Raw genomic sequence first — 17,431 nt, forward strand, 5'->3', positions numbered from 1 at the left:
ATGGCTTTTGGAGATTCTTAGGGATGGCTGTTTTCCTTTCCAAATGACAAGAGTGCGGAACATTTCAACCCCCTTGGTGCCCCATTCTGTGTCTGCCCCTCCAGCTACAGAAGACTGTACACCATCCCGTTCAGACTTGCCAAGTGCTCATTTCCCAGCTGCGAGCCAATGAAGGCATGTGTTTGGCCAACCCAAGGGTGGGGATTATTCCTTACCATGGCTGGACAATATCAAGCCTTTGAACCTAGATAAACTAGTATTGAGCACAGCAGCGATGCAGTGAAGGAGCCCTGTGCACACTAGATAAGGATGGAAGCATGAGACAGCGAGCAGGAGAGCACTGAAGAAGCACTAAGCTGGAGTTTTTTCCAAGGTAAATCTCAAAACGAGATGTAGCAAGCACTCCACCTCCTCTTTCATAATAACACTACAAGAGTCTGCTGGATCAGGTTAAAGGGGGCCCATCTAGTCCAGCATCTTGACCTGTAGACACAGGGGATAACTAGATGCAATCTCCACTCCTATGGTTTCCAGCAACTGGCATTCAGGAACATTGCTTTCTCCAACTGTGGAGGCAGAGCCGAGCCATTTTATGAACATCTATCATGTCACCTCTTATTCGCCTTTGGTTTCAGAAGGCCCTATACATATTGTAATTTCAGAAAAGTTGACCCATTTGATGCATGCTTCTCAAAGCACCAAGCCAATGGACCAAACCACCCCATGGTGCATGTTTTTGATGTTTATTAAGAAACAATCTCATGTCTGGTAGGCTCCCATCAATTTTTTATTTGGTACTGACAGCATAACCGATATCCACTATTACTGGCTCTCTCTGTTCCTGTGCAAACAATGATCTTATTTTTTAGTCTGACTTTGGATTGAAGCTCTTCATGTCCCAATGTCATATCCTGTTGAATGGTTACTTTAGCAAAAGAATTGCTGGATATTGGTTTTTCACAAGGAAAGGCAGACAACTGTGTGTTTATAAAGGAAAGGGCAAACTCTGTAACAAAAATATGTGTGTATGTAGATGACGTGTTAATTTCTACGAAAACTAAACAGGAATATGAACAGGTAGTTTCACAGTTACAGAAGAAATTTGATGTGGTGGAATTAGGCATAGCTAAAAATTACTTATCCATGCAAATTGAGAAAGGCAAAAATGGATCTTTTCTGGTTCATCAAACTGCAAAAATTGATGATCTTGTTGAAATGCTACATTTAGAAAATGCAAATGGGAAGGAAACACCTATGGTGTGTGGTTTCACCTTTACAGGTAAAGATAAGCCATTTCCTAACAAAACTTTGTATTGTTCTGCTATAGGCAAGCTAAATTTCATTCAAAGAATCTCAAGACCAGATATAACTTATGCTTTTCACTTTCTGGCAAAGTTTGTGGAAAAGCCCACTACCCAATGTTTCTCTGCTCTTAAGAGAGTGGTAATGTACCTTAAATATACCAAACATTATAGGTTGCAGTTTACATCAAGTATTGACAAAGGTTTTGAAATTTTCTGCGATGCATCTCATGCAGTGGAACAAAATAATTGCAGGGGTGTGTCTGGTATGGTGTTTTGGTATAATGGTTGTCTATTTGAATGGAAGTCCCAGACACAAACCATTATTTGTCTCTCCACAACAGAGAGTGAATTATGTGCATGCGTCCAGGCCACTTGTGATGTAGAATGGTATCTGCAAGTATTCGCAGACCTACAGATGCAAGTAACCCTACCAGTAAAAGTTTACCTTGATTCCCAGAGTGGACTCACTATCCTATGTTCAGAAACCAATACGCAGCGCACTAGAGTCTTAAGATTACGTTTACAATTTGTAAAGAAACTAATTGCTGACGAAATGGTTGTATTTCAATATGTTCCAGGTGACAATCAAATTGCGGACATTTTTACGAAAGCACTTCCGAAGGTTACACATGAAAGACGTGTACAAAATATGCTTTATGTTTTTGTTCCACAATGATTAACCGCAGGGGAAATGTTGAATGGTTACTTTAAATGTAAAGGTTCATCATTCTTCCACTTGATGTGTATGTCTTTAAGGGGCCAGAGCAAGGGCCAGAGCAAAATAACGAGACCCAGCTTTGCAGCTGTGAAACACAGCAGGTGCTGCTGAGTTGCATTGATTAAGGTGTGTCAGGATTTGGGTGTAGTATATAAGGAGCAGCACCTAGCTCCTCCCCCGTTACCCTGGGGGACGGGTTGGTGGTTGGGTCTGGTTTGTTGCTGATGTATTTAGTGTATAAGGAGTTTTTGTTTTTCTTATTAAAACCTTGTTTAAGTTATTTTTGAGTCCCTTTTTAATGCATGGTCTCCCCAGCAAGCTCTCTGCATTGCTACCATACTGCAAATAGCCAACATATCCAACCATGTACTATGGATTTATAACAGCAACTCACCACCTAACTCTTTGTTTTGTTGTAGAGTATTTTGATTACTTCATAAAGTTAAATAAACATTTTTTTAAAAAAAAACAAACCCTATCCTTATTGTCTAGTATGGGCAAGAAGTCTCCATCTTTCTGGCAACGGCGAAATACTTTGAATGGAACCCATTAAGCCAGTAGATCCCACTGCACCCTTTCAGAGCAGGGCTTTGATCACCTCTTTTAAAAGGAGGAGACGGAGGGTTTAACTGATGGTGCCATGGGAAGTGAGACAAACTCTACTGTACTGCCTACCCAGTACAGCAACCAGTGTTAGAAACTGGGATAGAAAAGCTAGGAGCCAAATGGCTCCTGGAAACCTGGGTTGTGGGCGCCAAAACTAGAATGTCTAGTCACCATTTGGGGGAACGGGTCGGCAACACTTTTTGTTTATTATTTTGATAAGCATGAACTAATACACAATTCACTTAAGTGAAACACTGTTAATATCACATTTATAACAGAAATTGTTAATACATGTTTAATTTGGTGTTTACAATAAAAATATTGGTACCATACTTCAGTTTTCAAAACACTCTACCCTTTATTGTTAAACTCCTCAGCATATTGTCTATCCTTAACACATACTGTATTTCGAGGCTTCAAAATATATACGTTTAGGCAATCCTCGAGTATCAGCCAGACACAGAAAATGGCATGCTGACTTTTTGAGGTGCTCACAAATGCAGAATCTTTAAGTCTGAAATGCGCCCGGCACCAGGCTTAATTTTGAAGCCTGGTGGCAACCAACAACCCACTGAGCTTATGCACTGAGTGTGAATGGAACGGTGGAGTTTCGCACCCAAATGTAAAATGCTGGTGGAACAGGGGCATAGGTAAAGGTAAAGGTACCCCTGCCCGTACGGGCCAGTCGTGTCCGACTCTAGGGTTGTGGTCCATCTCACTTAAGAGGCTGGGGGCCAGCGCTGTCCGGAGACACTTCCGGGTCACACGGCCAGCGTGACGAAGCTGCTTTGGCGAGCCAGCACCAGCGCAGCACACGGAAACGCCGTTTACCTTCCCGCTATAAAGCGGTACCTATTTATCTACTTGCACTTAGGGGTGCTTTCGAACTGCTAGGTGGGCAGGAGCTGGGACCAAACGACGGGAGCTCACCCCGCCGCGGGGATTCGAACCGCCGACCATACGATCGGCAAGTCCTAGGCACTGAGGTTTTACCCACACCGCCACCCGCATCCCTTGGAACAGGGGCATATGTGAAGTCAAAGCTGATGCTTAAATGCCTCAGGTGTCTTGCAGCAACTGGATGTCAGGAAGTGGACTGGAGAGAGAACTGCACTTCTTGGGAGATGTGAAACATCAGGAAAAGCCCATCTGCTAGTGATGGGAGTGCTGACAGCAAAACTTTCGATGGCCAATTCCTGAGGACCAAAGGTTTCCCAAAAGTCCCTTAGTAACTTTAACTGAGGCCAGGGTGGAGTCTAAAGCCATTCCAGAAGTTGAAGTCAGAACCAAATGGGAAACACTATATTGGTCAGGTGACTGATTTAAAAAGATGGCAGGTACTGGTAGCATGCTGAACAGTTAAGTGGGCATTGGTACTGATAAAATGTCAGGCAGTGTAGTGAAGAGTATAACAGATGTCAGTACTGCTATAGTACAAACAGTTAACAAGCAGTGTTAGAAACTCAGATGTATAACCTAATCACCGAATGGCACCTTAAACCTTGGTTACGGTTACCACAACTGATTATCTAGGCACCCTTTGTTTAAATAGTTTATTTTTATTATTATTCAAGCCACTTTATACTCTGGGAGTAGGGGGAATGCTACAGAAAGGACTGAAAAAATGCTACTTTATGTTATGTAGATTCTCTTCCCAAAACTCAAATGACTGAATGAAAGAAATATACACCAAGTCAGTTGTTTTATGGTAGCCAATGTTAACCATCTTGATGTGGGGTGTTGGGGCTGACATCACAAGCAGTCCCAGAACAGCAACACAGACAGATACACTTTCAACAGGCAGCAATACTGAAGAGAAGTAAACTCAAAAGTAGTCCAAGTGGGGCAGGAGTAGCGTAAAGGAAAGCCCACCATTGTGGTACTTTTTTGACCAGGGGTCAGCAAACTTTTTCAGCAGGGGGCCAGTCCACTGTCCCTCAGACCTTGTGGGGGGCGGCAGACTATATTTTGGAGGGGGGGGGGAATGAACAAACTCCTATGCCCCACAAATAACCCAGAGATGCATTTTAAATAAAAGGACACATTCTACTCATGTAAAAACATGCTGATTTCTCAACCGTCCACGGGCCAAATTTAGAAGGTGATGGGCCGGATCCGGTCCCTGGGCCTTTGTTTGCCTACCCATGCTTTTGACTATCGCAGAACATGCTGTTTGGAGAAACTTTCAAATGGGACTGGAGCAGATGGTGGCTTCAACATACTTTCCAAGAATGGCAGCATCAAGCCACTCTGAGCATCTTCTGCAATGGATACGCACAATAACAGCCCTTCAGGTCCAAAGCAAAAGTCATGAGCACTGAGCAAAAACACACCAACTTTCTCCCTCAGTTAACAGTGGCAGCCTTGTTTCTCAAGCCGTTACAGGGTTATAAAATAAGCACTGATCTGCTACTGCAGTGTTTCCCAACCTTGGGCGTCCATCTGTTTTTGGACTACAACTCCCATCACCCCTAGCTAGCAAGACCAGTGGTCAGGTATGATGGGAATTGTAGTTCAAAAACAGCTGGAGGCCCAAGGTTGGGAAACACTGTGCTACTGTATCCAAACCAGCCACCCCCAACCCAGTGTCCTCCAGATGTTTTAGAGTCAACTTCCCTCAGCCTCATATGGCCAAGCTGGTTGGGGCTGAAAGGAGTTGCCGTCTGAAACATATGGAGAGATGAATCCAGGCTGGGGAAGGCTTGCATAAAACTACACAAATTATTCCTGCACTGCAGGGGGTTGGACTAGATGACCCTCAGGATCCCTTCCAACCTACAAGTCCATGATTCTAACTTGTGGACCTCCGTGGCCTAAACAGACTACCTTTTGCCAATTCCCAGGACTGATCAAGACCCCAGCAGGCCATAATCTGTATTGGACTGTGCTTGCCTCGATGGCTTACTTACAAGTTGCCCAGGAGTGCATATGGGTGGGGAGAGAACATTTACATAAGATCAGAACTAAAAGAGCCATGCTATCTTGTCCAATCTCATGCCATTCACCACCTCTACTCTGATCTGGCTATCTACCAAATGCAGATGACAGCAGTGCACCACAAACTGAGAGCAAGTACAGGGCTGTCAGACAAGTGCAGAAGAACAGCTCTAGACAACATGTCATGTGCTAGAGAGTGAGGCAAAAACCCTCCAAGGTAACTATCCAATCTTACCTAGGAAGGATTATTTCAAAAGCCCAAATGTGATACCCAACAAGGCCTGCTTCCAGAAAAGTTCTATTCAAATGCAATCCACACCAGCCAACAACATCCTGCTGTGACAGTAAAGAACTCTCTCCTAGAACAATTTCTAAAACCACCCAACAAGATTCACCATTAAAGCCCAGAATGGAGGACAAACAGCAGGACAGCTAAAACAGTCAGGGAGAAGGTGCTTCAAGCAGCTACTGCTCCTGATATGCAGCTGAGTTCAGAGGCATCTACCATGTGCTACATTCAGATGGCAACTGGACTGAAAGCAACAAGGGCCTGTAGACTAAAAAAACAAGAGAAAATGGCTAACCTATCTGCAGGAAGAAAACTGCAACTCTCTGCATCTGTGGCAGTATTTTGAAGGGTTGCCCAAACAAAACAAAAAGAGGGAGGGGATTTTATTTATTTTTTCGATTTACAGATACCTTCTTGGGTTTTAGAATGTGATGAAAGGTTACACATTCGTGGGGGAGAGGGCTATCAATGGCTATTAGCCAGGAGGGCAGAAATGCTTCCGAATACCAATTGCTGGAAACTGCAGGAGTGAAAAATGGCCGTGTTCAGGTTGTGCTTGCAGGTTTCCCACAGGCACCTGGTTGGCCACTGTGAGAACAGGATGCCGGACTGGATGTGCAATTGGAGTAATTCCATTCTCACGTACACATACATTATTTGTTCATCACTCCTTTTTCAATATTAAACTGACAGGTAACCCCTGGCAAACAAAGATCTCTCTCTATTGAACTGGAACTTCCTATTATCTGACCGAAGGTTGACCTGAGGAGAGGTGTGGACAGGCTTGTTGCTTGCTGGATTTTCTTACAATTTTTACTAGAACCCCAAAATCTATTAATCAGAGCTGGTGCAAAAAAACATACACTTAAAACTGAAGAACTCTTGAACCCAGGAATGTGCTTTGCATTCCAGAGCTCACAGTTTTTCCACAAAAGGGACTCCTAGTTACCCCAAGCTTTCGCCCTTTTAGAAGCACAAATTAGGTTAGTTGTGTGTGTTGGGAGGAGGGTAATTTTGTTGCTGCTATTCTTAAACTAGGAGACAGAACTCCTTGCCAGTTTGCTGCAAACAATCCAGAGATCTATCAGCAAATCCAGATTACCTCTCTGCATTTGGACCGCCATACATCCCAGTAGTGATGTATGGAAGTGAGAGCTGGACCATAAAGAAGGCTGATCGCCGAAGAATTGATGCTTTTGAATTATGGTGCTGGAGGAGACTCTTGAGAGTCCCATGGACTTGAAGAAGGTCACACCGATCCATTCTTAAGGAAATCAGCCCTGAGTGCTCACTGGAAGGACAGATCGTGGAGCTGAGGCTCCAAGACTTTGGCCACCTCATGAGAAGAGAAGACTCCCTGGAAAAGACCCTGATGTTGGGAAAGATGGAGGGCACAAGGAGAAGGGGACGACAGAGGACGAGATGGTTGGACAGTATTCTCAAAGCTACAAACATGCGTCTGACCAAACTGCAGGAGGCAGTGGAAGACAGGAGTGCCTGGTGTGCTCTGGTCCATGGGGTCATGAAGAGTCGGACACAACTAAACAACAACAACATCCTGCAATGAAATATATCCAACCAAGCATTGGTGTGGGGACCATAAACTAGACCTGTAAATAACTGCTTGCTAGGTCAATATCTTTATGCAAGGAGTGCTAGTATTTTTTTTTTTTTGTTCATTTATTCACAAGATTACCACATATAGTCAATATGATCCAAGCAATAAAGTTCTGAATTGATCCAAGATATGTTAAATCCAAGCTGCTTGGAAGCCAACCAGAACCTGCAGTGGGCTTTTTCACATTTGGTATACACCAGACTTCACTAGAGAAGGACATTCAAGATACTCCTTAATTTTAGGGTTGTGGATTCAAGCCCCACATTAGGCAAATGAACCCTGCATTGCAGAGGGTTGGACTAGATTACTCTTGTGGTCCCTTCCCACTCTGAAATTCTATGGTTCTACTCATGCCAGTGTGGTGTAGTGGTTAGAAGGCTGGACTAGAACCTAGAAGACCAGGATTCAAATCTCCACTTGGACACAAAGCTCAGTAGTTGACCTTGAATCAGTCGCTGCCACTCAGCCTAACCTACCTCACAGGGTTGTTGTGGGAATTAAATGAGGAAGGGGAGAAACATGTACGTCACCTTGAGCTCCTTTGAGAAAAAGTGAGATATATATGCAATAAATAAATACATTCATTGGAATGAATTTAAATTATCATCCCAGTTGATGGTAACTCGAAACTTTTGATAGTAGAACAAAGTTCAATCTCTAGTTAGGGAATCAGGTGGTGGAACTGAAGACTGCAGAGCTGCAGCAAGCTAGAATAGACAATCCTGGGCTCAATGGACAAGAAAGCGCACCTGGTATAAAGGCAGCCTGAACAAACTTAACAGAAAACGGGATGTTTTGCCATTATGAAACTTGTGAAACTTATTTTAAATTTGCGCATATGGTGTGTTAAAAGAAATGACTAGTGAATATTTCCAAAGATTAACATAAGAACATATAAAGAGCCTGCTGGATCAGGCCAATTGTCCATTGTGTCCTGTTCTCACAGATCTCACAGACAATCAGATGCTCCAAAAGAAAGCCTGCAAGCAGGACCCAAACACAGGGAGCACTCTTGCCTCCTGTAGTGTATTCTGAAGCATTGCTGCGCCAACTGTGAAGGCACAGTATAGACCTCATAGCCAGTGGCCATCAATAGCTGTTTCGTCTTATCTTCTTTTAAAGCCATCCAGTTTGGTGGCCATCATCGCCTCCTGTGGGAGTGAGTTCTATAGCTTAACTATTCTGCTAGAAAGAATGATCTAAATACAGCCAAAGTTCACATTTAATCAGACCATTACTAATTCTTTTTAATGGCAAAACTAAGGAAAATGGAAAAAAAGAAAAGAAATCTATCTGGGAAACACTTGGGGCACTTCATGCATTCCAACAGACAGGTGCTCGCATTCTCACTTGGTGTCAACCATTGCCACTTGTAAATATGAGGGGAGATGGTACACACATACCTCCTCTCAGTCTGCTGCTGTTCCTGGGGGTATAATTATAAGGAGTTACACAAATGCCTTTCAGAAAAGACATGTCAACCTAGGATGGGGAGCCATTTTTCTCTGCAACGTGCGAAGTGACTCCAAAGCATTTCATCTCCAAGAACTTGCACAGCCAAGTTACGAGCAAATGAACAGCTCACCCTTGTGGCACTTGGAGGTACCAAATCCAGAAGGAGCAGGCTGGGGGATGTTATGCCTAGAGCCACTGCCCTGGAGGAGCCCGCGGTCCACAGCCCCCTCCGCGCAACTCCTGCAAGCTCTCCATTCTTCCTAAACCACAGCACAGTCCTGGCAAAAAGGGCAGCAAGGAGGCTGGACTGACCAAAGCAGAGTTTGCAAAAGAGGAATAAAAATCCCGGCATAACGCTGCGCTACCTGGGGCTAGAGAGGGGGCAGAAGGTTGTTTTTGCTATCCCTTCCGTGGAAGCAAGTGCAGCCGAGGCAAGTGCCTAAGAAGTGGGCTGAGGCTGTTTATTGGGTTTGGGGTTTCCTAGCTCTGCTGTGCTCTATCCTTTGGCCCCCTTCCCAAACCCAAAAAGCTGGATCAGAGGGAGCCGGAGCCCTTTCCGACTCCTCAGCACCAAACCACAATGAAGTACCCCCGGGCCGGATCCGACCCCGCTTCTCCCGCCCGCGCCTCTCCCTCCGCCTGGCCACAGCGCTCCTCGGCGGGGCACCTGCCTTGCATGAGGGAAGCTCAGCCCCGCCGGCATCTCCAGGTGGGGAGCCCTCCTGGAAACCCTGGAGAGCAGCTGCCTGCCAGCCAGTGCAGGCGGTCCTGAGCTACACGGGCCCAGAGCCGTGACCGGGGAGCCACGCGCCTCGAAGCGCAGCCGGCCCGGCGGCCCCCCTCCCACCGGCCCGGGCGCGAACTTCTCCCGGGCGCCCGTCCTCCTCCTTCTCCATTCCGGCGCAGGCCCAGGAGGCGCCCGCCGAGCTCGGCCCGCGCGCGCTCTCTCTCTCACGGCCCCCGGCAGGCTAGACCCGGCCCCCGGGTGGCCCCCGCCAGGCTAGGCCCCGAGAGCCCCCTCAGGTCTCTGGCCCGGCGGCGCGGCCTGTCCGCCGAGCCCTCGCGCATCCCCTCACCTGCACATGATCCGCCATTTTGCTCCATTCATGTTCCGCTCCCGCCGCCGCTCTCGCTGCCGCCGCCGCCGCCGCTTCTCGCCCCCTCCCACCGCAGGCGACCCAGCCAGGGCTGCCGCGCCTGCGCACTGGCGCCGCCGGCCCTCCTCACGCACTCGGCGTCAACCGGGCGGCCTCGAGGTTCTGCGAACGAACCAGGGACGCCGCCGCCGCTGCGGCCGCCGCGCGGGCTTTCGGAATGGCTCGGCTGCTCTGCGGCGGCGTAGAGGAGGGAGCCGCCGGTCGCGCCGCAGTGACGTCAGCGCGCAGTAGCGCGCGGGGGGGGGAACTGTTGCGCGCGCCGGGGCAGGGGAATGCGCGGGGTGGAATCGGACTTTGTTTACATGGCTTCTTAAAGGGGCCGCGCGTCGTGGCGCGGGGCAGGGCTCCTCCATGGAGGGCGGGGGGTAGGGAGCTAGTCTGAAACAGCCAGCCTCTGAGGGGCAGGCGGTGTGGGGACAGGGAGGAGGCGTCTGAGGGACCCTTCTCCAACCGGGCGCCCTTCAGGTGTTTTTTGGACTACATCTCCCATCATCCTCAGCGTCGTACGGCCGCGCTGGCAGGGGCTGATGGGAGTTGTAGTCAAGCGGGTCAGACCAGGCAGCCTCTTTTGACAGGGGCCGGCCAGATTCGAAATACGAACATAAAAAGAGCATCCATCAAGGAGCCCAGTCTCCTCTTTTCACAAGGGGCCGATCAGATAGGCGCCTCTTGTTGGAAACCCACAAGCAGGATCTCATCCCAAGAGAACTCTTCCCTTCCGTGGTTGCCAGCAACCGGTATTCAGAAGCACCACTTCCCATTTTACCCCTTACCCTTGGCTTGTTCTTGTTTGTGCCAAGGGCATTTCCCACAGTACCCCAAGTCGTATTTATTTATTGCATTTATACCACATCCTAAGGAGTTCAAGGGACCGTGGGTGGCACTGTGGGTTAAACCACAGAGCTTAGGACTTGCCGATCAGAAGGTGGGCGGTTCGAATCCCCGCGATGGGGTGGGCTCCCGTTGCTCGGTCCCTGCTCCTGCCAACCTAGCAGTTCGAAAGCACGTCAAAGTGCAAGTAGATAAATAGGTACTGCTCTGGCGGGAAGGTAAACAGTGTTTCCGTGCGCTGCGCTGGTTCTCCAGAAGCTTAGTCATGCTGGCCACATGACCCGGAAGCTGTCCTCGGCCAATAAAGCGAGATGAGCGCCGCAACCCCAGAGTCAGCTACAACTGGACCTAATGGTCAGGGGTCCTTTTACCTTTAAGGAGTTTGCAGTGGAGTACGTCAGCACCAGATTTAGGGCAGTGTGGGTGGTTCCTGTGCGCAGGGTGCACTGAACTGAGGGGGTACAAAATTGAGAAGATCCATAATTGAGAAGATCCATTGGGGGAGCATATTACAAAAGTCTGCCCCTGCATACATGGTTCCCCTTGTGAGGTAGTTGAGGCTGAGGGGTAGTGACTGTCCTTCCAAGTTCACACAGTGAGCTTCATGGCTGAATGGGGATTTGAAACGGGATCTCTCCCAGATCCTAGTCTGACACTTTAACCACTACACCCCACTGGCTCTTGCTCCTTCTCTCTAAAGCTCTGTAGACATGGGGCTTATCCACACTTACCTTTCTTCACTCTTCTCAGGCACAATCTGCAATTTAAAACCTCTGTGTCCAAGCACCCTTTCCCCCCCTTCTCTGGAGCTTTTCCTGCAGAACCCCACTTTTAAAGCTCAGTCAGAACAAATGCCAATGTGTGGAAAACCCAAATTGACGTTTGCTTCAGCTTTAAAGAGTGGGTTCTCGTGGGGAAAGCTCTGGAACAAGACAAAAAAGCTTGCCTAGAAACAGGCAGGGCAAAAGCTAAGTGTGGGTAAGTCCATGGGGACAGGAGAGATGTACAGTACAGTGGTATCTCTAGTTACGAACTTAATTTGTTCCGGAGGTCCGTTCTTAACCTGGAACTGTCCTTAACTAGAGGCAAGCTTTTGCTAATGGGGCCTCTTGCTGCCACTGCGCCGCCGGCACACAATTTCCGCTCTCATCCTGGGACAAAGTTCTCAACTCAAGGTAACTCTTCCAAGTTAAAACAAAATAAAAAAATTCCTTCCAGTATCACCTTAGAGACCAACTAAGTTTGTTATTGGTATGAGCTTTCATGTGCATGCACACTTCTTGAGATGCACTGAAACAGAAGTATCTGAAGAAGTGTGGATGCACACGCAAGCTCATAACCAATAACAAACTTAGTTGGCCTCTAAGGAGCTACTGGAAGGAATTTTTTAATTTTGTTTTGACTACGGCAGACCAACACGGCTACCTACCTCCTCCAGGTTAGCGGAGTTGGTAACCTGAAGCGTTTGTAACCTGAGGTGTTTGTAACTCGAGGTACCACTGTATATAGGATCAAAGCTTCCTGGCTATGTCCTACATGGTGGTGGACCTTGACTGTGTGGGGTGGAGGAGATTGAACAGGAGGCAGTTGAGCAACCCTAAGGGGTCAGGCAGGGTCAGCTCACCACCTCACAACCCCTCCCTTCCTCTCCCGCTTGCACCAGCAGGGGTCCTACTAACATAATGGCATTGCTACCCTAGCATGTATTTTCTTTCCTGCCAAGTGCAGTAAAAAGTTTTAGGAGCAATCCTTTCTCCATCTGTAGTTATAAACTGACAACAGAAGAGCCTGCGGGATCCGGTCAACAGCCCATTTATTCCAGCATCTTGTTCTCATAGGGACGCTGGTGGCACTGTGGGTTAAACCACAGAGCCTAGGACTTGCCGATCAGAAGGTTGGCGGTTCGAATCCCCGCGACGGGGTGAGCTCCCGTTGCTCGGTCCCAGCTCCTGACAACCTAGCAGTTTGAAAGCACGTCAAAGTGCAAGTAGAGAAATAGGTACCACTCCGGCAGGAAGGTAAACGGCGTTTCCGTGTGCTGCTCTGGTTCGCCAAAAGCGGCTTAGTCATGCTGGCCACATGACCCAGAAGCTGTACGCTGGCTCCCTCGGCCAATAAAGCGAGATGAGCATCGCAACCCCAGAGTCGGCCACGACTGGACCTAATGGTCAGGGGTCCCTTTACCTTTACTACCACTGTACTCTTAATTGTATTTCAGTTCACTTTGTTTTTACTTTGTTTACTCAGTTTTACTCAGTTTTACCAGGAGTTAAATCCTGGGTAGGAAGGTGGGAATATATAAATTAATGGTTCTTATTAGTCTGAGTTGCACCGAGTTAAAAACAATAGAGGAATGTAAATGGGTAAAATGGATGGTAACTGCCGCCAGACAGGTTATAGTGAGTAATTGGAAAAATGCAGAAGAGTTAGGGGTGAACCAAAGGAGGAAAAAACTGAATAATATTATAATTTTACAATATCTAACCGTGAAGATACACAGAATGAAAGGGTTTAAGGTCAGTGAGAAAGAGGAGGATTGGTTTGAGAAAATATTGAATTATTTGGGTACGTCTGTACGTCTGAACAATTTGGGGCAATTAAAATGTTAAAAGTCAGATAAACCTTGTGGATGGAGGAGTGTTAACGTATATAAAATTGTACATATGGTTGGTTTGGATATATTATTGATTATGTATACCCAATGTATCAGCCACCTGGGGGGGGATTCACTGTTTCTGGTTTGGTTGTTGGTAAAAAAATAAAAAACTTAAACTTTTTTTAAAAAAGGAAGTCTTCTGGCCATCATTATTGCAAGAAGATCCAGCTGAGTGGGAGAGAGCAGGCTTGCTGCAATTTTGAAGGCTGTGTGCCACGTAATGCATTATGCGCCAGCACGGCTTTCCTACATGAAATATATTAAAGGGTGAAGACTATGATATAGAGCTGCTCTGCAAACACACATAAGGTTTTTCATTCTGCAGGGCCCTTGCCTTCCACTTGTGGCTCAGCTGACCTGAGGTGAAGCCAAGTTCTGCCTTCAGCCACCAAGAGGCCTTGGTCTCTCTTCCACTCTTCTGAGCTGCTCCCACTCTGATGGCTTAGCATGTCGCTCTTTCTCTTTCTCCCCCTCTGGAGTGGTGTTTCTGGGGATCTCTGTGGAGTTCCTAACTCTCGAAAGAGACTGCTAAAAAGAGCAGAGAAAGCTAAAAAGCATTAAACACCTATAAAAAGTCTTTAAGTAAACAGGTATGTCTTCACTTGGGACACGGGTGGCGCTGTGGGTTAAACCACAGAGCCTAGGACTTGCCGATCAGAAGGTTGGCTGTTCGAATCCCCGTGACGGGGTGAGCTCCCGTTGCTCGGTCCCAGCTCCTGCCAACCTAGCAGTTTGAAAGCACGTCAAAGTGCAAGTAGAGAAATAGGTACCACTCCGGCGGGAAGGTAAACGGCGTTTCCGTGCGCTGCTCTGGTTCGCCAGAAGCGGCTTAGTCATGCTGGCCACATGACCTGGAAGCTGTACGCCGGCTCCCTCGGCCAATAAAGCAAGATGAGCGTCGCAACCCCAGAGTCGGCAACGACTGGATCTAATGGTCAGGGGTCCCTTTACCTTCACCTTTAAAGGTATTTTAAAGGTAAAGTACCTTTACCTTTACCTTGTTCTCATAGTAGCTAACCAGCTGCCCCAATGGGAAACCTGCAAGCAGTATTCAAGCATGAAAACACTCTCCCCTCTAGTTGTTTCCAGCAACTGGAAGCTTTGCTGGCTTCAACCGTGGAGGCAGAGCATTGTCACGATGCTGAGAACCATTGAAAACCCTCCCTATGAATTTGTCTAATCCCCTTTTAAAGCTGTCTAGGTTGGTGCCCATCACTGCCTCCTGCAGAGCGAGTTACGTTTCACTATGTGCTGGCTGACATCCATCTGTCTCAAAAGACAATGGAGTGCGCCTCCAGAAGTGAAATTCAACTGCTGCATTAGCAGCATCAAAGCGACCTTCCTGGGGCGCAAGCCTGGGCAGCGTGTATGAAGGTCTTGGGCTGCCCAGACAAGAAGATTTTACTCTTGAACTTAATTTTATCTGTCCTGAATCCTCCAGCTTCATTAAACACAAGTTCTATTGCTGTGAGAGAGGCGGTGGGGGTGGGAACCTTTCTCTATCACTTTCTCCATGCCACACACAATTTCAGAAATTTGTCCCAGTGCAAAATAAGTGTCAGAGGCCATCCCCCTCTAATTTTGGTCTGGACTATCATGTTACAGATCTGCATTAAATAGGGGGGATCCCTACCCTCCAAACCAGGGGTCGGCAACCTAAGGCCCGTGGGCCACAAGCGACCCATGGGGGTCGTTTAACTGGCCCACGAGATGCCCCAAACCAAGCTGCCTGCTCTGCGAGTCCCCATCCGCTGCGCTAAACCGGTGCAGCGTGGCGACTTGCTTTCGTGGCATCGGAAATCACGTCTGCGTCTGCACAGACACCGAAAATCTCATCTGCACTGACGCAGATGCCGAAAATCACTGGCGCACGCACTCATGCATGTGCGTGATCTGGCCCACGCAGTGATCTCTGCTGGAGTGAACCGGCCCAGGCAAGGTAAACCTTGCTGACCCCTGCTCCAAACTATAGCTATAAAGCACCTACAGTGGTACCTTGGGTTACATACGCTTCAGGTTACAGACTCTGCTAACCCAGAAATAGAACTTTGGGTTAAGAACTTTGCTTCAGGAGGAGAACAGAAATCGTGCTCCGGCGGCGCGGCAGCAGCAGGAGGCCCCATTAGCTAAAGTGGTGCTTCAGGTTAAGAACAGTTTCAGGTTAAGAACGGACCTCCGGTACGAATTAAGTACTTAACCTGAGGTACCACTTTATTGGCTATGGGACAGAGAAGGGATGCTCTAGAAAAAGTAAAAGACCCCTGGATGGTTAAGTCCAGTCAAAGGCAACTATGGGGTGCAGCATTCATCTCGCTTCAGGCCGAGGGAGCTGGTGTTTGTCCACAGACAGCTTTCCGGGTCATGTGGCCAGCATGATTGATCAGCTTCTGGTGTGATGGGACATCATGATGAGTGCCAGAGCACATGGAAACACCATTTACCTTTCCGCCACAGTAGTACCTATTTATCCACTCACACTGGTATGCTTTCAAACTGCTAGGTTGGCAGAAGCTGGGACAGAGCAGTGGGAGCTCACCCCATTGCGCGGATTCGAACTGCTGACCTTCTGATTGGCAAACCCAAGAGGCTCAGTGGTTTAGACCACTGTTTCCCAACCTTTGGTCTTCAGCTGTTTTCAGACTACAATTCCCATCATCCCTGACCACTGGTCCTGCTAGCTAGGGATGATGGGAGTTGTAGTCCAAAAACAGCTGGAGGCCCAAGCTTGGGAAACACTGGTTTAGACCACAGCGCCACCCACTCCCTTTAGGGATGCCCCACACTTCTTCTGAGCATGACAGAAGTGGGTTGGCCCTCTGGGCCCTCCTGGCAATGCACCTCTCTTGGTTGTGAAGGTGGAAGAGCAGGAAGGGGAGGGCAAGAGTAAAGGAGGGTGGAGGAGAAAGGCTTGCCTTTCCAGTGAACTCTGGGCTGCATTTGCTTTATGAGCGAGCAGGGAATGAAAACAACTAGCTATTAACTATTCTTCCTGAGAGACCTGTAACACTTTCTGTCCTATCCACTTGGCGGGTATAAATAAGAGGCTGTTTCTGGGCAGAGAAATGCCATCATCTTGTGTGTGTTCTAGGAGATCCTTAAAGCCTTTGTCAGCCTCGTGCTCTCTAGATGCCCTTGGACTACAAGTCCCATCCGCACCAGGCAGTCTGGGAGCTGTAGTGCAACAACATTGGGCAGCTGCAACATGCTGGTCACCTCTAGGATAAAGATAGAGTGGGGGGCGGGATCCAGGGAGCAGTACTGGGGTGTGTGTGTTCTGGTATGGCAATGCCACCTCTAAGCTTTGTAGTTCCTGGATTCCAGCACTGCAGGAGCTGGACTAGACAATTTTTTTGGTCTCTTCCAACTCTACAGTTCTACGATTCTATGATCCTTGAGTGGGACCCCCTCTCTCAGAGAGCCCCCCCACTCCTCCTTCCAGATGTCCCCACTAGCTGCTTCCGTTGATCCCTTTCTGACCTCCTGGCTTCCCACCAGGCCATTTCAGAGGCCCAGGGCTCAAACAGACAATCCACCCTTTAACATGTTTTCGATCCAGCTGGTGAAGAAAACCAAGTACAGTGGACGCTTGGGTTGCGAACGTGATCCGTGCGGAATGCACGCTCGCAACTCGCAGCGTCCGCAATTTAGCGCTTCTGCGCATGCGCAACTGCCGAAACCCGGAAGTAACCCGTTCCGGTACTTCCAGGTTTTGGCGGTCCATAACCCGAAAAAATGCAACTTGAAGCGTCTGTAACCTGAGGTATGACTGTATACATATCATTCTCCAAGCCTCCCGCCTCCCCCAGTTAACATCAGAAGCTACCGTATTTTTCGCCCTATAGGACGCACTTTTCCCCCTC

General features: G+C 48.0%; 1 protein-coding gene across 1 annotated transcript in view; it reads right to left on the reverse strand.

The window, feature by feature from the left end:
• Positions 1–10,298, reverse strand: part of XPO7 (exportin 7) — a 58,502-nt gene extending 48,204 nt beyond the window's left edge. The window contains exon 1 of the mRNA XM_083753191.1: positions 10,004–10,298. Within this exon, the coding sequence (XP_083609317.1) occupies positions 10,004–10,021 (18 nt within the window). The 5' untranslated portion in view covers positions 10,022–10,298. The remainder of the gene's footprint in view (positions 1–10,003) is intronic.
• Positions 10,299–17,431: the final 7,133 nt, after the last annotated feature.

This window comes from Podarcis gaigeae (assembly GCF_964106915.1).
Source record: "Podarcis gaigeae genome assembly, chromosome: 8".
Lineage (NCBI taxonomy): Eukaryota > Metazoa > Chordata > Lepidosauria > Squamata > Lacertidae > Podarcis > Podarcis gaigeae.